This window comes from Cherax quadricarinatus, chromosome 2, assembly GCF_038502225.1.
Source record: "Cherax quadricarinatus isolate ZL_2023a chromosome 2, ASM3850222v1, whole genome shotgun sequence".
NCBI lineage: Eukaryota > Metazoa > Arthropoda > Malacostraca > Decapoda > Parastacidae > Cherax > Cherax quadricarinatus.
Window position 1 is genome coordinate 38095802 of NC_091293.1, and position 25376 is coordinate 38121177.

Genomic DNA, 25376 nt, shown 5'->3' on the forward strand with positions numbered 1-25376 from the left:
TGTGTGTGTGTGTGTGTGTGTGTGTGCTCACCTAATTGTACTCACCTAATTGTGGTTGCAGGGGTCGAGACTCAGCTCCTGGCCCCGCCTCTTCACTGATCGCTACTAGGTCCTCTCCCTCTCTGCTTCCTGAGCTTTGTCATACATCTTCTTAAAACTATGCATGGTTCCTGCCCCCACTACTTCACTTGCTAGGCTATTCCACTTCCTGTGTACGTGTGTGTGTGTGTGTGTGTGCGTGTGTGTGTACTCACCTAGTTGACCTAGTTGAGGTTGCAGGGGTCGAGTCCAAGCTCCTGGCCCCGCCTCTTCATTGGTCGCTACTAGGTCACTCTCCCTGAACCATGAGCTTTATCATACCTCTGCTTAAAGCTATACATGGATCCTGCCTCCACTACATCGCTTCCCAAACTATTCCATTTCCTGATTACTCTGTGTCTGAAGAAGTACTTCCTAACATCCCTGTGATTCATCTGTGTCTTCAACTTCCAACTGTGTCCCCTTGTTGCTGTGTCCCATCTCTGGAACATCCTGTCTTTGTCCACCTTGTCAATTCCTCTCAGTATTTTGTATGTCGTTATCATGTCCCCCCTATCTCTCCTGTCCTCCAGTGTCGTCAGGTTGATTTCCCTTAACCTCTCCTCGTAGGACATACCTCTTAGCTCTGGGACTTGTCTTATTGCAAACCTTTGCACTTTCTCTAGTTTCTTTACGTGCTTGGCTATTCTATTCAAGATTGATGGACTGACCACATCGACTCAAGGTTGAGGGACTGATTACCTCATTCTCCTCCTGTTCTTCAAGATTCTCCTTTGTATGGACTGATGAAGCCACTGTGTGGCGAAACGTTTCCTCAATAAAGATACCCAAGAGTTGCACATGTGTCTAATTTATCAACGTGCTTGGCTAGGTGTGGGTTCCAAACTGGTGCCGCATACTCCAATATGGGCCTAACGTACACGGTGTACAAGGTCCTGAACGATTCCTTATTAAGATGTCGGAATGCTGTTCTGAGGTTTGCTAGGCGCCCATATGCTGCAGCAGTTATTTGGTTGATGTGCGCTTCAGGAGATGTGCCTGGTGTTATACTCACCTCAAGATCTTTTTCCTTGAGTGAGGTTTGCAGTCTCTGGCCCCCTAGACTGTATTCCGTCTGTGGTCTTCTTTGCCCTTCCCCAATCTTCAAGACTTTGCACTTGGCGGGGTTGAACTCCAGGAGCCAATTGCTGGACCAGATCTGCAGCCTGTCCAGATCCCTTTGTAGTTCTGCCTGGTCTTCGATCGAATGAATTTTTCTCATCAACTTCACGTCATCTGCAAACAGGGACACTTCGGAGTCTATTCCTTTCGTCATGTCGTTCACAAATACTAGAAACAGCACTGGTCCTAGGACAGACCTCTATGGGACCCCGCTGGTCACAGGTGCCCACTCTGACACCTCGCCACGTACCATGACTCGCTGCTGTCTTCCTGACAAGTATTCCCTGATCCATTGTAGTGCCTCTCCTGTTATCCCTGCTTGGTCCTTGTGTGGAACTGTGTCAAACGCCTTCTTACAGTCCAAGAAAATGCAATCTACCCACCCCTCTCTCTCTTGTCTTACTGCTGTCACCATGTCATAGAACTCCAGTAGGTTTGTGACACAGGATTTCCCATCCCTGAAACCATGTTGGCTGCTGTTGATGAGATCATTCCTTTCTAGGTGTTCCACCACTCTTCTCCTGATAAACTTCTCCATGACTTTGCATACTATACATGTCAGTGACACTGGTCTGTGTGTGTGTGTGTGTGTGTGTATGTGTGTGTGTGTGTGTGTGTGTGTGTGTGTGTGTGTGTGTGTGTGTACTCACCTAATTGTACTCACCTAATTGTGGTTGCAGGGGTCAAGACTCAGCTCCTGGCCCCGCCTCTTCACTGATCGCTACTAGGTCCCCTCTCTGCTTCCTGAGCTGTATCATACCTCTTCTTAAAACTATGTATGGTTCCTGCCTCCACTACTTCACTTGCTAGGCTATTCCACTTCCTGACAACTCTATGACTGAAGAAATACTTCCTAACGTCCCTGTGACTCGTCTGAGTCTTCAGCTTCCAGTTGTGACCCCTTGTCCTTGTGTCCCCTCTCTGGAACATTCTATCTCTGTCCACCTTGTCTATTCCCCGCAGTATCTTGTATGTCGTTATCATGTCTCCCCTGAACCTTCTGTCCTCCAGTGTCGTCAGTCCGATTTCCCTTAACCTTTCCTCGTACGACATTCCCTTGAGCTCTGGGACTAGCCTTGTTGCAAACCTTTGTACTTTCTCTAACTTCTTGACGTGTGTGTGTGTGTGTGTGTGTGTGTGTACTCACCTAATTGTACTCATCTAGTTGTGGTTGCAGGGGTCGATTCACCGCTCCTGGCCCGCCTCTTCACTGGTCACTACTAGGTAACTCTCCCTGTTCCATGAGCTTTAGCATACCTCTACTTAAAGCTATGAATGGATCCTCCCTCCACTACATCGTCTTACTGCCATCACCCTGTCATAGAACTCCAGTAGATTTGTGACACAGGATTTCCCGTCCCTGAAACCGTGCTGGTTGTCATTGATAAGCTCATTCCTTTCTAGGTGTTCCATCACTCTTCCGGTAATCTAGTCTGTAGTTTAATGCTTCATGTATGTATTCCTTTTTTAAAAATTGGGACTACATTTGCTGTCTCCCATACTTCCGGTAGTCGTCCTGTTTCGATAGATGTGTTAAAGATAGTTGTTAGTGGTACACAAAGCACCTCTCCTCCCTCTCTCAGGACCCATGAAGAGATGTTGTCCGGCCCTATCGCCTTTGAGGCATCTAGTTCGTTTAACAGCCTCTTCACTTCCTCCACGGCTGTATGCATTGTGTCCAACACTTGATGGTGTACCCCACCTCTCTGCCTTTCTGGAGGTCCTTCTGTCTCCTCTGTGAACACTTCTTTGAATCTCATGTTGAGTTCCTCACATCGCCGTCGTTTTTTGTGACCTCCGCTCCTTCTATCCTTAGCCTAATTACCTGGTCCTTCACTGTTGTTTTCCTCCTGATGTGGCCATACAACAGCTTTGGGTCAGATTTGGTTTTCGCTGCTGTATCATTTTTATATTGTCGTTGGGCCTCCCTTCTTACCTGTGCATAATCATTTCTGGCTTTATGACTGCTCTCCTTATTCTCCTGGGTCCTTTGCCTTCAGTATTTCTTCCATTCCATAGCACACTTGGTTTTTGCTTCCCTGCACCTATGGGTGAACCATGGGCTCATCCTGGATTTTTCATTATTTCTGTTACCCTTGGGTACAAACCTCTCCTCAGCTTCCTTGCATATTGTTGTCACATACTCCATCATCTCGTTTACTGACTTCCCTGCCAGTTCTCTGTCCGACTGAACCCCGACCCCGTTCAGGAAGTTATCCACTCCTGCATAGTACCCCTTCTTGTAGTTTGGCTTCATTCGTCCTGCTCTTCCTGTTCATCCATCCACTTGTAACTCTACTGTGTAATCAAATCTTAAAACCACATGATCGCTGGCCCCAAGGGGTCTTTCATATGTGATGTCCTCAATATCTACACTACTCACGGTGAATACTAGGTCCAGTCTTGCTGGTTCATCCTCTCCTCTCTCTCTGGTAGTGTCCCTTACGGATGTTGGTACATGAAGTTTTCCAGTACCACCTCCATCATCTTAGCTCTCCACGTTTCTTGGCCCCCATGTGGCTCCAAGTTCTCCCAATCGATTTCCTTGTGGTTGAAGTCACCCATGATCAGTAGCTTTGCCCTGCTCGCATGAGCCCTTCTTGTGTGTGTGTGTGTGTGTGTGTGTGTGTGTGTGTGTGTGTGTGTGTGTGTGTGTGTGTGTGTGTGTGTGTGTGTGTGTGTGTGTGTGTGTATGTGTGTTATGTATGATGGAAGTGTGTCCTGACTTACGTTTCATTTATAGTCACTTTCACGTTAAAATAGCTTCTAACTTTATTAATATCCTCCGCATAACTTAGCATGTTTCACTAGCCGGTTCCTTTATGATGACACTGATTTGTGTTGGTCCGGCAACAATGTAATATTTTTTAATGTTTATATTAAAACGTTCTCTCTAAATTTCTAACGCAATGTTGCAACTCGTGTATAGATTCAGTCTTTCTAGAAAACATCTCTGGACTTGTGAGCAATGTTCCAGATTCAGGAGATGTTAGTTTTTATGTTACGTACTTTGTGTTATTGTTACAAGTGACGGTTGGCCAATTTAGCTCAACTTGTGGAGTTAACAGCAGTTTCTATTTATTCTTAAAAACTTTTCTTGACAACTGTCCTTGGAGTGAGACGAGACAGTGTGGCACTCAGGTGCCTCTGTTTCCTCCCTTCTTTCTTTCCTGGGACGAGGCAGTGTGGCACTGAGATGCCTCTGTTCCCTCCCTTCCTTCTTTCCTGGGACGAGACAGTGTGGCACTGAGATGCCTCTGTTTCCTCCCTTCTTTCTTTCCTGGGACGAGACAGTGTGGCACTGAGATGTCTCTGTTCCCTCCCTCCATCTTTCGAAGGACGAGACAGTGTGGCACTCAGGTGCCTCTGTTCCCTCCTTCCATCTTTCCAGGAACGAGAGAGTGTGGCACTCAGGTGTCTCTGTTCCCTCCTTCCATCTTTCCAGGAACGAGACAGTGTGGCACAGGTGCCTCTGTTCCCTCCCTTCCTTCTTTCCTGGGACGAGACAGTGTGGCACTGAGATACCTCTGTTTCCTCCCTTCTTTCTTTCCTGGGACGAGGCAGTGTGGCACTGAGATGCCTCTGTTCCCTCCCTTCCTTCTTTTCTGGGACGAGACAGCGTGGCACTGAGATGCCTCTGTTCCCTCCATTCCTTCTTTCCAGGAACGAGACAGTGTGGCACAGGTGCCTCTGTTCCCTCCCTTCCTTCTTTCCTGGGACGAGACAGTGTGGCACTGAGATGCCTCTGTTTCCTCCCTTCTTTCTTTCCTGGGACGAGACAGCGTGGCACTGAGATGCCTCTGTTCCCTCCATTCCTTCTTTCCTGGGACGAGGCAGTGTGGCACTGAGAAGCCTTTGTTCCCTCCCTTCCATCTTTCGAGGGACGAGAGAGTACGGCACTGAGATGCCTCTGCACTCTCCCTTCTTTCCAGGGACAAGACAATGTAGCACTGAGGTGCCTCTGTCCACTTCCTTCCACATTTCCAGGGACGGGACAGTGTGGCACTCAGGTGCCTCTGTTCCCTCCTTCCATCTTTCGAAGGACGAGACAATGTGGCACTCAGGTGCCTCTGTTTCCTCCCTTCTTTCCATGACGAGACGGTGTGGCACTCAGGTGCCTCTGTTCTCTCCTTCCATCTTTCCATGGACGAGACAGTGTGGCACTCAGGTGCCTCTGTTTCCTCCCTTCTTTCCAGGAACGAGACAGTGTGGCACTCAGGTGCCTCTGTTCCCTCCTTCCATCTTTCCAGGAACGAGACAGTGTGGCACTCAGGTGCCTCTGTTCCCTCCCTTCCTTCTTTCCTGGGACGAGACAGTGTGGCACTCAGGTGCCTCTGTTCCCTCCCTTCTATCCAGGGACGAGACAGTGTGGTACTCAGGTGCCTCTGTTCCCTCCTTCCATCTTTCCAGGGACGAGACAGTGTGGCACTCAGGTGCCTCTGTTCCCTCCTTCCATCTTTCCATGGACGAGACAGTGTGGCACTCAGGTACCTCTGTTTCCTTCCATCTTTCATTTCTAGGTGCCTCTGTTCCCTCCTCCCTTCTATCCAGGGACGAGACAGTGTGGCACTCAGGTGCCTCTGTTCCCTCCTTCCATCTTTCCATGGACGAGACAGTGTGGCACTCAGGTGCCTCTGTTCCCTCCTTCCATCTTTCCATGGACGAGACAGTGTGGCACTCAGGTGCCTCTGTTCCCTCCTTCCATCTTTCCATGGACGAGACAGTGTGGCACTCAGGTACCTCTGTTTCCTCCCTTCTTTCTAGGAACGAGACAGTGTGGCACTCAGGCGCCTCTGTTTCCTCCCTTCTTTCTAGGAACGAGACAGTGTGGCACTCAGGTACCTCTGTTTCCTCCCTTCTTTCTAGGAACGAGACAGTGTGGCACTCAGGTGCCTCTGTTCCCTCCCTTCTTTCCAGGGACGAGACAGTGTGGCACTCAGGTGCCTTTATTTCCTCCCTTCTTTCCATGACGAGACAGTGTGGCACTCAGGTGCCTCTGTTCCCTCCCTTCTTTCCAGGGACGAGACAGTGTGGCACTCAGGTGCCACATGACGAGACAGTGTGGCACTCAGGTGCCTCTGTTCCCTCCCTTCTTTCCATGACGAGACAGTGTGGCACTCAGGTGCCTCTGTTCCCTCCTTCCATCTTTCCAGGGACTAGACAGTGTGGCACTCAGGTGCCTCTGTTCCCTCCTTCCATCTTTCCAGGAACGAGACAGTGTGGCACTCAGGTGCCTCTGTTCACTCCTTCCATCTTTCCATGGACGTGACAGTGTGGCACTCAGGTGCCTCTGTTCCCTCCCTTCTTTCCAGGGACGAGACAGTGTGGCACTCAGGTGCCTCTGTTTCCTCCCTTCTTTCCATGACGAGACAGTGTGGCACTCAGGTGCCTCTGTTCCCTCCTTCCATCTTTCCATGGACGAGACAGTGTGGCACTCAGGTGTCTCTGTTCCCTCCTTCCATCTTTTCAGGAACGAGTCAGTGTGGCACTCAGGTGCCTCTGTTCCCTCCTTCCAACATTCCAGGGACGAGGCAGTGTGGCACTCAGGTGTCTCTGTCCTCTTCCTTCTTTTCCAGAATGTGTCACAGTCGAAGCTGCACATAACCAGGCTACCTCTGAGCTGTCCATATTATTCTTGTCATATTGCAAAGCTCCTGATAAAGTCCTGACAACAGTGTGAAAGGAAGATAGAAAGTGTATATACTTCGTATCTGAATTATAAACTAATCGCCAGTGACCTGATTGCCAATTTGAGCACTCAGACACGTCACTTTTAGACCATTATTACAGTAGTTTAGGAATCTGGTTATCAGACTGACTGTTACTGAGTGCGGGAAATGTTGATCTAGTATGTTGTTGCTACAGACTAGCGCATGTTTGCAAGGTTTACAGGAATAACAACATGTTGTATCCGGCAGATGTGTACACATAACAGACATCGGAGTGGGTTACATCTCAACCATGCTCTCCCTGTCTGCACTCTTCCTGCGCTGGTGCACGCAGGTCAGGGACTTCGGAGTGCAGCACCTCTGCTCTATGAGGAACATCCAGGTCCTCTCCCTGGCTGGTGAGTACACGAGACGTGGTAGTACTCACACAGTTCCTCTCGCTGGCTGGTGAGTACACGAGACGTGGTAGTTCTCACACAGTTCCTCTTCCTGGCTGGTGAGTACACGAGACGTGGTAGTACTCACACAGTTCCTCTTCCTGGCTGGTGAGTACACAAGACGTGGTAGCACTCACACAGTTCCTCTTCCTGGCTGGTGAGTACACGAGACGTGGTAGTACTCACACAGTTCCTCTTCCTAGCTGGTGAGTACACGAGACGTGGTAGTGCTCACACAGTTCCTCTTCCTGGCTGGTGAGTACATAAGACGTGGTAGTACTCACACAGTTCCTCTCCCTGGCTGGTGAGTTCACGAGACGTGGTAGTACTCACACAGTTCCTCTTCCTGGCTGGTGAGTACATGAGACGTGGTAGTTCTCACACAGGTTCTCTCCCTGGCTGGTGAGTACACGAGACGTGGTAGTTCTCACACAGGTCCTCTCCATGGCTGGTGAGTACACTAGACGTGTACTCACCTGTGTAAGTCCTTACTTACACAGGTCTCTGAAAATTCTTATGAGCCATGAGATCCCAAGGAGGATTGAGGACCCCAAGAAGCCCTAAGGTTGAAGGTCCTGAGGAGACTTGAAGAGCCCAAGTAACCCCGAGGAGCCTGCAAAAAACTGAAGAAAGACCATGAGGAGCCCAAAGAGCCCTGAGGATTCAGAGGATCCCCTAAAATACCATGATACCACTTAAGGGCTTTTCATCCAAGGAATTGAGGATACCTAGAGATGTGTATATCTCAGTATATATACATATATATACAAAACAACCACAAGGGGAGTTGAATGATAGCTCTAGACGTTTCGTGTTGAAATCAACATCATCAGGAGTTGTACTGCTGCAGAAAAGAGGAGGAGGTTCAATGCTCTTCTTGCCGAATAAGGCAAGTGAAAATTTGTGTATTCATTAATTTCGCAAAAATTATTCCGAACCTGACGAAAATAATATATATCATTGTGTTTGTTTATTATTAAATTATTGTAAACATATAAAATATATTTAGCTGGATTAGGCTAAATTAAATTGCGCTTATTATAATAAGGTTAGGTAAGTTTTCTAAGGTTCTTTTGGTGAAAAATTATTTATTTTTACATTAACATAAATGAAAAAAATATCTTGAAATGCATAAGAACATAAGAAAGAAGGAATACTGCAACAGGCCTACTGACCCATGCGGAGCAGGTCCATGTCGTCCCCCCCCCGGATTAGACCAATGACCCCCCTCGGATTAGCCCAATGACCCACCCAGTCTGGTCACCTCCACTCAAGGATGGAGCACTGCACCAGACCCAGCAGCACAAGCTAGTCAGGTCCAACTCACACCCAACCACACCCACTCATGTATTTATCTAACCTATTTTTAAAACTACACAACGTTTTAGCCTGAATAACTGTACTCGGGAGTTTGTTCCAATCATCCACAACTCTATTACCAAACCAGTGCTTTCCTATATCCTTCCTTAATCTAAATTTTTCCAACTTGAAACCATTGCTGCGAGACCTGTCCTGGCTGGAAATTTTCAGCACGCTATTTACATCCCCTTTATTTATTCCTGTTTTCCATTTATACACCTCTATCATAGATTAGATTAGATTTTGCCACCAAAGTGGCTAGTTTATTGTGCACCCCATATCCATCCTGTGGACGGTAGCGCGAGAGCATATGGATACACAAAAGGCCTAGGAACTAGGCCCCAAAGGGTTAACAGGAATACATATGGATTTATATCTACATATCTATAGTTCACTTATCTGTTACAAGCAAATTTAGGAAATTTGCTTAGTATATCTGGTATCTTATTTTCATTAATAAGATATCTTGACATGTCACATAGGTTATTATACTGTCTGTCTCTGTATTCCTCAATAAGTGGACAATTAAGCACATAGTGTTCAAGAGAGTGACCATATGCCTGATCACATAATTTACATTCTATCATATCTTCCCTAATTCTACGCCTTTCGAGAGAGAAAATTTTGGAAAGGACTTAATTCTAAATGAGTTTTTGCTAATTAACCAATTTTACCTATTCGGCACAATAAATATATATATATATATATATATATATATATATATATATATATATATATATATATATATATATATATATATATATATATATACATACATCAATGAAATCACGAAACAAGTGATTTTAAATCATTTACCATACTGTGGCAGGCCAGGACTCGACCCTACGAACCTTGTGCCGCCTCCAGAGACAGAACAATGCATTCTATATACTCTAGAATGAATAAAATATGGCAGTATGTAACAAGTGGAGGCGGTCACAACCACTCCCTCTGTTGTGGTAAACACTGCCATCTAGTGACGGCCTTTTGAAGCCGTCTATTATTATAATTATTATTATGTAGTTCATTATTATTATATATGTATGTGTTATTATATATATTATATTATTATTCTTATTGTATTTTATTATTATTTTTATTGTATTATATTATTATTCTTATTGTATTATATTATTATGCCTTATTGCAATAATTGTATAAATAATGTCAACCCATTCACGACTGTATATTGGAATGGACAGTGACGTCATTTGTTTACTCTTGAACATAGCCAAAAAAATCGAACATTTCTCCTGTGTTGAGCTCAATTTCAAGGTACTTTTCATCGTGAAAGCTATGAAAATCATATATATATTTCATTCTATCAAATGAGAAAAAAAACGAGAATACAACCATAAAAACCATACCAAAATACCGCTAAGGGATGACTAATTGCTGAGAAGTGAACTCCATTATGTATGCTTAGATTTCTTTTATTTTTGGTGTATGTTAAGAAGCATCTTTCCGTCATACATTGCCCAAGTTTCAATAAGATAGTCCAACAAACAAATGAGATACAGTTCCCTAGATAAAGAGCAAGATCCCCTCACCAGCGTCAAGGAACCTGCCTGGACGTCTGCTCCTTTATGAAAATTTTGCTCACATATGGAAACAAAAAATTGACAGATCGACTGCTTGTATTTGGAAAAACTCGCACGTGGATGCCCTCTCAAGTATATATATATGTATATATATATATATATATATATATATATATATATATATATATATATATATATATATATATATATATATATATATATATATATATATATATATATATACATATATATACATACATATGCAAGGAATTCGCAAGAGCAGCCGAAATATACACAAACACTGATCTCTGGCCGAAGGAGACTCGAAAACTTATTATAATACAGAGCCTAGGATAACACCTCAGACCAAGAATGTGCCAGTCCTTCCATACAGTGAGAATTTATCTGTTCTGCCGAATGCCCTTAAAAGATTTAATATACAAGTAGTTTTTAAAAATTCACGGACTGTTAGAAGCATTCTGATAAAGAATTCACCCCAGCAGCATGCTGGTGGTGTCTACAGAATCAGTTGCAATGGTTGCAGTCTCTCCTATTTGGGACAGACTGGAAAACCTCTAAAAGTAAGGATATCACAATGTCGTTATTTCATACATATAGCACAGGGATTGAACGCAGTTTTCAACCACATTAGAGCTTGTAACAACTCAACAAACTGGCAGGAAGCAAGAATCATTTTCCCTTGTTCTTCCTGGCTTGAAAGGATTATAGAATTGGCAATTATTATGCATGATAAGCATTCATCATACAATATCAGTGATGGGTTGCTCAAATTAGATGTGTTTTTAGTTGAGGCATTAGACTGTCTTAAAAGTAGTGCCTCACCGAGGAATTAGGGCCTATTTTTCCTGCTTTTTCTGAAGGTTGAACCAGAGTTTGCCTCAGAATTATGTGGGATGAATAACTGTGGCCGTCTTCCTTGTAATTACAGATGCCTTCCCCTTTAAATGAGTATTTTAATGAGCCCTTTGTATAATTTATAGACATCCCACTTTAAATGGTCAAATTTTTCTTGTCCCTTTAAATGAACCCGTTTTCTCGTGTATGGCTATTCTATATTTAATTGCCAGTGACTTCTGTATCACTGGCAATATAATTATGTTGTGTCTGACCAAATTTTTGACAATTGCCACCTTATGTTCATTTAGGCTACTATTATAATATTAGTAATGCTATAATATTCAACCTTTCTGGTTGAATATTATAGCATTTCCTGTTCCATTATCTCTCTCTCTCTCTCACTCTCACGCATGGGCCACGTGACCAGAATGCTGCAGGCATTTCCTCTCTGGATTGCAACACTGAGTCTCTGAAAGAGGAAGCTGGTCGCCCTGTGGTCCTTGGTTTCTATGATGAGCTTTTCACCCAGCTCTTTGAGGAACTTTAGAGCACACTTGCCCCATGCTCCAACGGTCTCTGACCCTATTGGGATGAAGTTATAGCAAGGGAGAAGGTGTTCATATTTGTAGATCTTCTGGGTCTCTCTGTGGCTGGCAGCTCCACCCCCATCCACTATGGAGTATGGCAAGTAGGTGTCTGCCAATGTGGCAGCACAGGTGTAGTCCCAGGCAATCTGCTTTCCATCCTTCCAGGGTAGCATAGTGGCTCCATCAGGACACTTTTGACTTCCATCAGACCTCTGCACTTGGCATTCCCGTTGAGCTGGGCAACAGGCTGTGGCGAGGCTTCTCTTTATGATGTCATTGACCTCCTCATGTCTGGCATACTTCCCTTCTGCTGTGTGACACATGAGACCATGAAGTCCGAATTGATCAGCTGTCGCCCTACCGCAAATACACCGATGTTCAGTGAGGATGGGAGCAGCTAGGTGAAGAGCAACACCAATCTGAATACCCTGTGGGTCGAGACAGGTGCCCAGGAAGGAATTGGGAACAGCTAACAGGAAATCTCCTGAGTGTGGTGCCTTCACTGCCAGGAGACAAGCTTTGTCCTTTCCTGAAGCGTTGGAGAGCATTGTGTTGGCAATTTTTTCCATGATCGGTTTGTCCCAGTGGGACTGTTTGTGCTCTTTGAGAGGAGCTGGTCTACTGGAGGGGTCTGTAAGGATGTCCCACTGAATTGCTGCTTCAGTAAACCTGGGGTCTTGAGCTCCTACCACGTCTCTCAAGTGTTCGGGAACAATCTTCTTGACTAATGCACTGGAAACCAAACATGAAGACAGAAAAGCAGGTAAAGCAACATGCGTTGCTTTGTGCACCACTATACCTCCCAGTCGCACTGGGAGGGTTACCTGATCCCATTGCTGATCCTCTAGTGGCAGGTTCAGTGCCTTCTTATAGGTTGATCTCAGGTGTGCGTCATATTCGTCGAGTGTTGGATTGTCGAAAGAGGGTGCACACCTCAGGAAGTAAGTGAGTCTTGGCATAGTAAGACACCTTATGAGGAAATACAGAGCATCATGGGCATCAAGATCGCTTATTCTCTCCTCCATTCTCATCAGGTCATTCAATTTGTCCTTGAGGACAGTGTCGATGGCCTGGTGACCCAGCGGTGCTCCAAAGAGGGTACTGTTTGACAGAATGGTAGAAGAGACTTCCGGGAGGATTCTTCGCACAGCATTGATTGTTTCCTGGTTCGCTGTGATGATTTCACACTTGGAGGGATTGATGATGAGTCCCAAGTCTTCTTCCTGTGTTTTCACCAGTTGTAGGTCCCCTACCAGGGACTCTTCAATACCTGCCAGAGTGCCATCATCCAGGTACCAGATGTTGAGCTCGCTGCATAGGCTGGAAGTTTGTTCTCTTACAGCCAAGCAGAAGAGAAATGGAGCGAGTGGGTCACCCTGCTGAACACCCTTTGATGAGAGAATTTCATGTTCTCCAAACAAAAGAATTGAGGGTTTGCTGTAGCTGGCTGAAATGAAGGGAGAAAGACTGGGGAACTGATCCCAAATGGCTGGCAAGACAGCATCTCTCTTCACCATATTAAAGGCATTTCTAAAATCAAGTTTTACTACAGCCTTGTCTTCTGGTAGGTCCTTAATGTAGACCCTTGCCACATGAGCTGCAGCTTCACTACCTTGAGAGACCCCAAAACCCAGTTGGTGTGGCTGGAGTAAACTGGCAGCTTCTAGGCGAATGTTTCTTACTGCTGCTTTGGCAACGAGATGGCGAAGAGTGTTTCCAACTGCAATGGGTCTGATTCCCCCATCCTTCTTCTTCAAAGCACATAGTGAGACTCCAAAAAAGAAAGGTTTAATTTCTTTTGGGATTCGCCCAGCCAGGCAGTTTTTGACGAAAGTTGTTAACTCTGTGAGAAGAATTGATGCAGATGCACCAACTACTGGATTTACCATCTCTTTGAGGTGCTGAGGTTGAATTCCAGTGTAACCTCCTGCAGATCCTGCTGGGAATGACACAATCGTCTTATAGACTTCAGATTCTGGCAAAATTAATTGTTCAGTGATGAGGTCTTCCTCAGGGTTGTTGTTGATGGCTATGGTGTCCCTGTTTGGATACTTGTCTCTTTAGTGCTTGGGCCGTGGTCTCATCTTTGGGGGCTACAGTGTTGTCACTTGTAATCATTCTGATTGCCTGGAGTTTACCTGGAGTTTACCTGGAGAGAGTTCCGGGGATCAACGACCCCGCAGCCCGGTCTGTAAACAGGCCTCATGGTGGATCAGAGCCTGATCAACCAGGTTGTTACCACTGTTTTACCTTCTTCGATTTTTTTTGCTAATCTGTGTGCAAATTTTCTCGTTTTCAGTGGGACTTTTCTTGGGTCTACCTCTGTCTATGATGGGGCAGAGGGACACAATTATCCGTTCTTGGGTAGTTGTGCACTGCCTTGATAAATGACGTGGTTAGCAGTTTGCCTCGTCTTTCAGGAACTGCAAGTCAGACATTGCTGAACAGGAGTAGATTGCACCATGCTTGGATGGTGCCTTGAGCTTCAAAGTTGGTGGAACCTCCATTCACCTGCTTAAGAAGGCCTGTGAATTTCCCGGCTGCATATGGGCGAGCCGCTTTAGGGATGTGGGATAGGGTACTGCTAGCAGTGGATTTGAATACCAACAGAAGGTTATGGCAAGTGAGGAGGGTGCCATTGGAACTGTTACCTGCCTGTGGAGGCTGTGGGCTGCTCTCTGCACACCCATTGTGTGCACGAATGAGGCCATCCCTGTTGCGTGCTCGAAACTCTCCACACACCTGACATGTGCCTCTTCTTTCATTGTTGGGTGCACTGTTTCCCTGGCTTTGTGGCTGGCTGGCTGCATCATCTGCCATACCTCAAACTGTGTGGTAAGCCCAGGCTGAAGGAAAAATGGAGCATGGCACATACCGCATGTGGTTCATGGTTGTGGTGGGGGGAGGAAAGGGGTCTCCCGTCCTTGTGGTGGGCTGTGGAGGGAAGGGAGGAGTGGAAGATGTGTGATGAGGGGGAGTAGGGCACTCCCTCCCAGGACAAGCCACTATACACCACAATGCTCTGTCAGGTTACTATACACCACTATGCTCTGTGCACAGCCCCCACTATAAACGACACACCGCTATACACTACACATGCTATGCGCAAATCATGCACATACTATGCACTATACACTATATACACTATACACACGGTGAACAAACACTCCATTGTTGTAACACGAGCACGGTGTATGTGCGCCTGTTTGGGGAAGGGGGAAGGGGGGAAACACAGTTTTACCCCTCAACCTCCGCCTCCTCCTCCTCCATGAGGCCTCCCCTTACCGGCCTCTCCTACCCATAATTGACCGTTATATTCCCTCACTGAATTCACATACACAACACTTTTCTTGATCCTGAAGTTAGTTTTAGTTTAATATGTTTATTATGCACCCCATACCCATCCTGTGGGCGGTAGTCAAAAGATTACAGAGGTACATAATGGGTCCAGGGACTGGGCCTCAAAGTTTTGATAGCTGAGCAAGCCACAGAGGCAATGAACTCACAATTTACAAAGGTAATGAACTCACAATTTACAAAGGTAATGAACTCCAGGTAGGTCTAGTCACAATCATTACAAGTTACAAAGGTATTTACAGATTACAGAGGTACACAATGGGTCCAGGGACCGGGCTCCAAAGTTTTGATGGCTGAACTAGGTACAAGGTAATGAACTCACAAGTTACAAAGGTAATGAACTCACAAGTTACAAAGGTAATGAATACTGTAAGAATGGTTACTTACGTTTATACATGGCTGCAATCATGAACAAATTTTAGAGTAATGAGCAATTCACACTTCCACACCCGGTCACAACTGTAGTGAGTTATTGGTGCAAATGTTGATTGCTGAGTCTCTCTCTCTCTCACACACACACACACACACACACACACACACATACAAATTCATACACACACACACATAAACACACACACACACACACACACACAAACTCATACACACACGCACACACACTCATACTCACACACACTCATACACACACTCACACTCATACACACACACACTCATACTCACACACACACACACACACACACACACACACACACACACACACACACACACACACACATGCACACATGTGGTAATGCTTTATTTACAGCTAGCAAAGTCAGGGTATTTCTCCAGAATGGTCTGTAATATACCACTGTGGATAAAATACTTAGCCATTTCTTGAACACTTCTGAGTGAGTTGTTTCTAAATTCATTAATTTTATCGCACTCCAGTACATAATGACGCAGGGTGTGACAATAATCCATCTGGCAAAGTTTACATTTCGTTTGGTCTACATCTGGTGGTGGTGATTTAACCTGCCAAAGATACTTGTAACCCAGCCGGAGCCGGGCGGTAGTGACATCCAAGAGTCTGCTTATTTTGTTGGATGCACCATAGACATGTGGCTCCTCCTGCATGATAGAATGATCCTGAAGGAAGAGACGAAATGCAGAGTCTTCTGGCCCTTTGCAACACGAGCTACAGATATTCACACACCAGCCTGTTGATGATAATCCTGGTAGGTGTTCTTGATTAGACGATATTGTACCAAAATCACAGAGCAGGATGCCCACAGCCTCTCTCTGGCAGAGGTGCCAGATATTATATATATATATATATATATATATATATATATATATATATATATATATATATATATATATATATATACATATATATCGTGCCGAATAGGTAAAACTGGTCAGTTAGCAAGAGCTCATTTAAAATTAAGTCCTTTCTAAAATTTGATTTTATACCTTTAAAGATATATTTTTTCATTTATGGTAATGTAAAAATTAATAATTTTGTTGCAAAACAACCTTAAAAAACAAGTGCAATTTAATTTAACCTAATCCCACTTAATATATTTTAGATAAATTTACAATTATTTAATAATAAACAATCACAAATAAATATATTTTTTCGTTAGGCTCAGAAAGATTTTTGCGAAATTATTTTTATTTTTTTTATTATCACACTGGCCGATTCCCACCAAGGCAGGGTGGCCCGAAAAAGAAAAACTTTCACCATCATTCACTCCATCACTGTCTTGCCAGAAGGGTGCTTTACACTACAGTTTTTAAACTGCAACATTAACACCCCTCCTTCAGAGTGCAGGCACGTGTACTTCCCATCTCCAGGACTCAAGTCCGGCCTGCCGGTTTCCCTGAACCCCTTCATAAATGTTACTTTGCTCACACTCCAACAGCACGTCAAGTATTAAAAACCATTTGTCTCCATTCACTCCTACCAAACACGCTCACGTATGCCTGCTGGAAGTCCAAGCCCCTCGCACACAAAACCTCCTTTACCCCCTCCCTCCAACCTTTCCTAGGCCGACCCCTACCCTGCCTTCCTTCCACTACAGACTGATACACTCTTGAAGTCACTCTGTTTCGCTCCATTCTCTCTACATGTCCGAACCACCTCAACAACCCTTCCTCAGCCCTCTGGACAACAGTTTTGGTAATCCCACACCTCCTCCTAATTTCCAAACTACGAATTCTCTGCATTACATTCACACCACACATTGCCCTCAGACATGACATCTCCACTGCCTCCAGCCTTCTCCTCACTGCAACATTCATCACCCATGCTTCACACCCATATAAGAGCGTTGGTAAAACTATACTCTCATACATTCCCCTCTTAGCCTCCAAGGACAAAGTTCTTTGTCTCCACAGACTCCTAAGTGCACCGCTCACCCTTTTCCCCTCATCAATTCTATGATTCACCTCATCTTTCATAGGCCCATCCGCTGACACGCCCACTCCCAAATATCTGAATACATTCACCTCCTCCATACTCTCTCCCTCCAATCTGATATCCAATCTTTCATCACTTAATCTTTTTGTTATCCTCATAACCTTACTCTTTCCTGTATTCACTTTTAATTTTCTTCTTTTGCATACCCTACAAAATTCATCCACCAACCTCTGCAACTTCTCTTCAGAATCTCCCAAGAGCACAGTGTCATCAGCAAAGAGCAACTGTGACAACTCCCACTTTATGTGTGATTCTTTATCTTTTAACTCCACGCCTCTTGCCAAGACCCTCGCATTTACTTCTCTTACAACCCCATCTATAAATATATTAAACAACCACGGTGACATCACACATCCTTGTCTAAGGCCTACTTTTACTGGGAAATAATTTCCCTCTTTCCTACATACTCTAACTTGAGCCTCACTATCCTCGTAAAAACTCTTCACTGCTTTCAGTAACCTACCTCCTACACCATACACCTGCAACATCTGCCACATTGCCCCCCTATCCACCCTGTCATACGTCTTTTTCAAATCCATAAATGCCACAAAGACCTCTTTAGCCTTATCTAAATACTGTTCACTTATATGTTTCACTGTAAACACCTGGTCCACACACCCCCTACCTTTCCTAAAGCCTCCTTGTTCATCTGCTATCCTATTTTCCGTCTTACTCTTAATTCTTTCAATAACAACTCCACCATACACTTTACCAGGTATACTCAACAGACTTATCCCCCTATAATTTTTGCACTCGCTTTTGTCCTCTTTGCCTTTATACAAAGGAACTATGCATGCTCTCTGCCAATCCCTAGGTACCTTACCCTCTTCCATACATTTATTAAATAATTGCACCAACCACTCCAAAACTATATCCCCACCTGCTTTTAACATTTCTATCTTTATCCCATCAATCCCGGCTGCCTTACCCCCTTTCATTTTATCTACTGCCTCACGAACTTCCCCCACACTCACAACTGGCTCTTCCTCACGCCTACAAGATGTTATACCTCCCTGCCCATTGCACGAAATCACAGCTTTCCTATCTTCATCAACATTTAACAATTCCTCAAAATATTCCCTCTATCTTCCCCATATTTTTAACTCTCTATCTAATAACTCTCCTCTCCTAGTTTTAACTGTCAAATCCATTTGTTTTCTAGGCTTCCTTAACTTGTTAATCTCACTCCAAAACTTTTTCTTATTTTCAACAAAATTTGTTGATAACATCTCACCCACTCTCTCATTTGCTCTCTTTTTACATTGCTTCGCCACTCTCTTAACCTCTCTCTTTTTCTCCATATACTCTTCCCTCCTTGCATCACTTCTACTTTGTAAAAACTTCTCATATGCTAACTTTTTCTCCCTTACTACTCTCTTTACATCATCATTCCATCAATCGCTCCTCTTCCCTCCCGCACCCACTTTCCTGTAACCACAAACTTCTGCTGAACACTCTAACACTACATTTTTAAACCTACCCCATACTTCTTCGACCCCATTGCCTATGCTCTCATTAGCCCATCTATCCTCCAATAGCTGTTTATATCTTACCCTAACTGCCTCCTCTTTTAGTTTATAAACCTTCACCTCTCTCTTCCCTGATGCTTCTATTCTCCTTGTATCCCATCTACCTTTTACTCTCAGTGTAGCTACAACTAGAAAGTGATCTGATATATCTGTGGCCCCTCTATAAACATGTACATCCTGAAGTCTACTCAACAGTCTTTTATCTACCAATACATAATCCAACAAACTACTGTCATTTCGCCCTACATCATATCTTGTATACTTATTTGTCCTCTTTTTCTTAAAATATGTATTACCTATAACTAAACCCCTTTCTATACAAAGTTCAATCAAAGGGCTCCCATTATCATTTACACCTGGCACCCCAAACTTACCTACCACACCCTCTCTAAAAGTTTCTCCTACTTTAGCATTCAGGTCCCCTACCACAATTACTCTCTCACTTGGTTCAAAGGCTCCTATACATTCACTTAACATCTCCCAAAATCTCTCTCTCTCCTCTACATTCCTCTCTTCTCCAGGTGCATACACGCTTATTATGACCCACTTTTCGCATCCAACCTTTACTTTAATCCACATAATTCTTGAATTTACACATTCATATTCTCTTTTCTCCTTCCATAACTGATCCTTCAACATTACTGCTACCCCTTCCTTTGCTCTAACTCTCTCAGATACTCCAGATTTAATCCCATTTATTTCCCCCCACCGAAACTCCCCTAGCTCTCTTTAGGCTGGAATACTGCTGTACATTAACATCTCCATTCAAAGCAGGTGAAATCGCAGATCTAGAGAGTGTACAGAGATCCTTTACTGCACGTATAAGTTCTGTCAAGCACCTTAACTACTGGGAACGCTTGGAAGCACTTGACTTGTACTCGTTGGAATGCAGGAGGGAGAGATATATCATAATCTACACTTGGAAAATCTTGGAAGGAATGGTCCCAAATCTGCACACAGAAATCACTCCCTACGAAAGTAAAAGACTGGGCAGGCGATGCAAAATGCCCCCAATAAAAAGTAGGGGCGCCATTGGTACACTAAGGGAAAACACCATAAGTGTCCGGGGCCCAAAACTGTTCAACAGCCTCCCCTCAAGCATTAGGGGAATTGCCAATAAACCCCTGGCTGCCTTCAAGAGATAGCTGGACAGATGCCTAAAGTCAGTGCCGGATCAGCCGGGCTGTGGCTCGTACGTTGGACTGCGTGCGGCCAGCAGTAACAGCCTAGTTGATCAGGCCCTGATCCATCGGGAGGCCTGGTCATGGACCGGGCCGCGGGGGCGTTGATCCCCGGAATAACCTCCAGGTAACCTCCAGGTAGCCCCTTCAGCTTTGTTTCGCTTAGGGCCAGGACATCCAACTTCTTTTCATTCATAACATCAGCGAAATTCATAACATCAGCGAAATTATTGCATATACAAATTTTTGTTTGGCTTATTCGGCAAGAAGAGTGTTGCTATTTAAGCCAAAATCGCAAGTTTTACCTAGGTGTGTGTATATTTCAGTATATATACATGGAGAAGTGTGTATCTCTCAGTGTATATACACCAAGAGGTGTATATATCTCAGGATATATACATGTACGAATACAGAGCTTCGTGTAGTCTCTCGAGTTGAAACCCAGTAATTAAGGCATCAAGACTGGAGTGTTTCTGGGTGACTCACTGATGTAGCCAGGACTGTCAGGCACAGAGAATGATGGAGCCAGGACTGTCAGACACGGAGAATGATGTAGCCAGGACTGTCAGACACAGAGAATGATGGAGCCAGGACTGTCAGACACGGAGAATGATGCAGCCAGGACTGTCAGACACGGAGAATGATGTAGCCAGGACTGTCAGACACAGAGAATGATGTAGCCAGGACTGTCAGGCACAGAGAATGATGGAGCCAGGACTGTCAGACACGGAGAATGATGTAGCCAGGACTGTCAGACACGGAGAATGATGTAGCCAGAACTGTCAGGCACAGAGAATGATGGAGCCAGGACTGTCAGACACGGAGAATAATGCAGCCAGGACTGTCAGGCACAGAGAATGATGGAGCCAGGACTGTCAGACACGGAGAATGATGCAGCCAGGACTGTCAGACACGGAGAATGATGTAGCCAGGACTGTCAGACACGGAGAATGATGTAGCCAGGACTGTCAGGCACAGAGAATGATGGAGCCAGGACTGTCAGACACGGAGAATGATGCAGCCAGGACTGTCAGACACGGAGAATGATGTAGCCAGGACTGTCAGACACGGAGAATGATGTAGCCAGGACTGTCAGACACGGAGAATGATGTAGCCAGGACTGTCAGGCACAGAGAATGATGGAGCCAGGACTGTCAGACACGGAGAATGATGCAGCCAGGACTGTCAGGCACAGAGAATGATGGAGCCAGGACTGTCAGACACGGAGAATGATGTAGCCAGGACTGTCAGACACAGAGAATGATGTAGCCAGGACTGTCAGGCAAAGAGAATGATGTAGCCAGGACTGTCAGACACAGAGAATGATGTAGCCAGGACTGTCAGGCACAGAGAATGATGGAGCCAGGACTGTCAGACACAGAGAATGATGTAGCCAGGACTGTCAGGCACAGAGAATGATGCAGCCAGGACTGTCAGGCACAGAGAATGATGTAGCCAGGACTGTCAGGCACAGAGAATGATGTAGCCAGGACTGTCAGGCACAGAGAATGATGTAGCCAGGACTGTCAGGCACAGAGAATGATGTAGCCAGGACTGTCAGGCACAGAGAATGATGTAGCCAGGACTGTCAGATACAGAGAATGATGTAGCCAGGACTGTCAGACACAGAGAATGATGCAGCCAGGACTGTCAGACACAGAGAATGATGTAGCCAGGACTGTCAGACACAGAGAATGATGCAGCCAGGACTGTCAGGCACAGAGAATGATGTAGCCAGGACTGTCAGACACAGAGAATGATGTAGCCAGGACTGTCAGACACAGAGAATGATGTAGCCAGGACTGTCAGGCACAGAGAATGATGTAGCCAGGACTGTCAGACACAGAGAATGATGCAGCCAGGACTGTCAGACACAGAGAATGATGTAGCCAGGTCTGTCAGGCAAAGAGAATGATGTAGCCAGGACTGTCAGACACAGAAAATGATGTAGCCAGGACTGTCAGGCACAGAGAATGATGGAGCCAGGACTGTCAGACACAGAGAATGATGGAGCCAGGACTGTCAGACACAGAGAATGATGTAGCCAGGACTGTCAGGCACAGAGAATGATGGAGCCAGGACTGTCAGGCACAGAGAATGATGTAGCCAGGACTGTCAGATACAGAGAATGATGTAGCCAGGACTGTCAGGCACAGAGAATGATGTAGCCAGGACTGTCAGACACAGAGAATGATGTAGCCAGGACTGTCAGGCACAGAGAATGATGTAGCCAGGACTGTCAGGCACAGAGAATGATGTAGCCAGGACTGTCAGACACAGAGAATGATGTAGCCAGGACTGTCAGACACAGAGAATGATGTAGCCAGGACTGTCAGGCACAGAGAATGATGTAGCCAGGACTGTCAGACACAGAGAATGATGTAGCCAGGACTGTCAGACACAGAGAATGATGTAGCCAGGACTGTCAGACACAGAGAATGATGGAGCCAGGACTGTCAGGCACAGAGAATGATGTAGCCAGGACTGTCAGACACAGAGAATGATGTAGCCAGTACTGTCAGACACAGAGAATGATGTAGCCAGGACTGTCAGACACAGAGAATGATGTAGCCAGGACTGTCAGACACAGAAAATGATGTAGCCAGGACTGTCAGACACAGAGAATGATGGAGCCAGGACTGTCAGGCACAGAGAATGATGGAGCCAGGACTGTCAGGCAAAGAGAATGATGCAGCCAGGACTGTCAGACACAGAGAATGATGCAGCCAGGACTGTCAGACACAGAGAATGATGTAGCCAGGACTGTCAGACACAGAGAATGATGGAGCCAGGACTGTCAGGCACAGAGAATGATGGAGCCAGGACTGTCAGGCAAAGAGAATGATGTAGCCAGGACTGTCAGACACAGAGAATGATGCAGCCAGGACTGTCAGACACAGAGAATGATGTAGCCAGGACTGTCAGACACAGAGAATGATGTAGCCAGGACTGTCAGACACAGAGAATGATGTAGCCAGGACTGTCAGGCACAGAGAATGATGCAGCCAGGACTGTCAGGCAAAGAGAATGATGTAGCCAGGACTGTCAGGCACAGAGAATGATGCAGCCAGGACTGTCAGACACAGAGAATGATGCAGCCAGGACTGTCAGGCACAGAGAATGATGTAGCCAGGACTGTCAGGCACAGAGAATGATGCAGCCAGGACTGTCAGACACAGAGAATGATGTAGCCAGGACTGTCAGACACAGAGAATGATGTAGCCAGGACTGTCAGACACAGAGAATGATGTAGCCAGGACTGTCAGACACACAGGACGATGTCCTGATCCTGACGTAATTGTGCACAGCGCTTGAAAAGATGTCAAAGGATGATAGTGCACATTCGCTCTTCTCCTCAGTGGGACATCATTATGCACGCTGGGACGTCCACTGGCAACAAGTGTTCAGGTGCGCCGCTACTGCTGCAATCAGTCTTCTCTTGTCACTCAAGGTTCGTCTCACCAACAGTGCTCCGATTTTGTAATCTGATCTGTGTTCGGCGGCTCATCTTCGTCCAAAGGACACTGCTGAATTCACGTTACGTCTCACCTCCGCCTGAAGCAGATCTCCATCAAGACTGATGAACTGATTACATCACTCTAGGCTGAGGGACTGACTACCTCAGACTGGCGAAACGTATCCATAATAAAGATAGCCAAGTGTTTCGCATGCGTCTGATTTATTAAGTGTTTCATCTCTACTCTTCCGGTGAACTGTTGCATTATTCGTTAAGAATTATCACCAGATTGACAAGTGACTCAGAGAGGACAAGAGCTGAAATTTGTCACTGGCTGCTGATATAGTCAGGGTTTATCCATAAAATTTTGGGATCAGGTCCCAGTCAGTGGCCCTCACCACCCTGACCAGTATTCGGAGTTCAGCGAACCTGATACCCTGTGTGGTGATGCAGGGGACCAGAGCTAGTGCTGTGAGTCAGCAGGACTCAGGCCTCGTCACTCCATTAAACATACAAATTCATTACTTAATTAGGGGTCTCCGGTAGTTCCAGGGTGTCCAGTGGCTCCAGGGTGTCTAGTGGCTCCAGGGTGTCCAGTGGCTCCAGGGTGTCTAGTGGCTCCAGAGTGTCCAGTGGCTGTTGCAGGTGTGTTGTGTCTGTCAGTGGTGTGAGCACAGCCGGGGTCCAGGATGCTGCACATCACCGCCATTAACATGAGGTCACAGACAGTCATAAGGATATGTTTGTCCTCCTTCACACCGAGTTACTGTTGTACTCTGTTACGCTTCATAATTTTTTTGTACACCAGGAAAACATTGCACAAAAATGGTTATAACAAGTTTATCATTAATGATGTTCACTTAATATGTTGTCTTATGTAAACACATCAAAGTTCAGTTATTATACTTTCTTATGTTAGAACTTCAACGTTCCAGTTGAACTTGATTTAAAATGTCTGCATTTTAGTCAGGCACTACAGGCAATAATTTATTTGACCTTTATATATCAAAACAACTGCCTCCCAAGGGAGAAATAAAAAAATGCTAATTTGGCGTTGCTTTCAGGATGTTCGCTGGTCACGTCAGCAGGACTCTCGTCACTGGTGCAGCTGCGCCACCTGCAGGAGTTAGAACTGACCAACTGTCCTGGAGCTACACCTGAACTGCATCACCACCTCCACCTGCACCTCCCCAAGTGCCTCATAATTGAGTAGTTACACACACACACACACACACACACACACACACACACACACACACACACACACACACACACACACACACACACACACACACACACACACTCACACACACACACACACACACACACACACACACACACACACACACACACACACACTCACACACACACACACACACACACACACACACACTCACACACACACACACACACACACACACACACACACACACACACACACACACACACTCGTCACCACAGAAAACGGGTCTTAAAGTTCTCACACTTAAAAAAAAAACGGGTTTTAAAGTAAAAAACAGAAATACTGGACAGTCACGACCCATTACAAAGAAAAGAGGGTGTAAATATAGACGAAGTTATCTTAAATTAGCAGCCAAACATGTGCATTACTTCTAAAGTACCAAGGTAGCAAAGTACTAAGATAGCAAGGTACCAAGATAGCAAGGTACCAAGATAGCAAAGTACTAAGATAGCAAAGTACTAAGATAGCAAGGTACCAAGACAGCAAAGTACTAAGATAGCAGGGTACCAAGATAGCAAAGTACTAAGATAGCAAGG

At 45.3% G+C, this 25376-nt stretch overlaps 1 protein-coding gene across 1 annotated transcript in view; it reads left to right on the forward strand.

Annotated features, from left to right (window-relative positions):
• Window positions 1-24931, forward strand: part of LOC138853118 (F-box/LRR-repeat protein 16-like) — a 25579-nt gene extending 648 nt beyond the window's left edge. Inside the window, exons 2-3 of the mRNA XM_070087805.1 lie at window positions 7119-7267; window positions 24662-24931. Coding sequence (XP_069943906.1) covers window positions 7119-7267; window positions 24662-24810 — 298 coding nt within the window. The 3' untranslated portion in view covers window positions 24811-24931. The remainder of the gene's footprint in view (window positions 1-7118; window positions 7268-24661) is intronic.
• The last annotated feature ends 445 nt before the right edge of the window (window positions 24932-25376 follow it).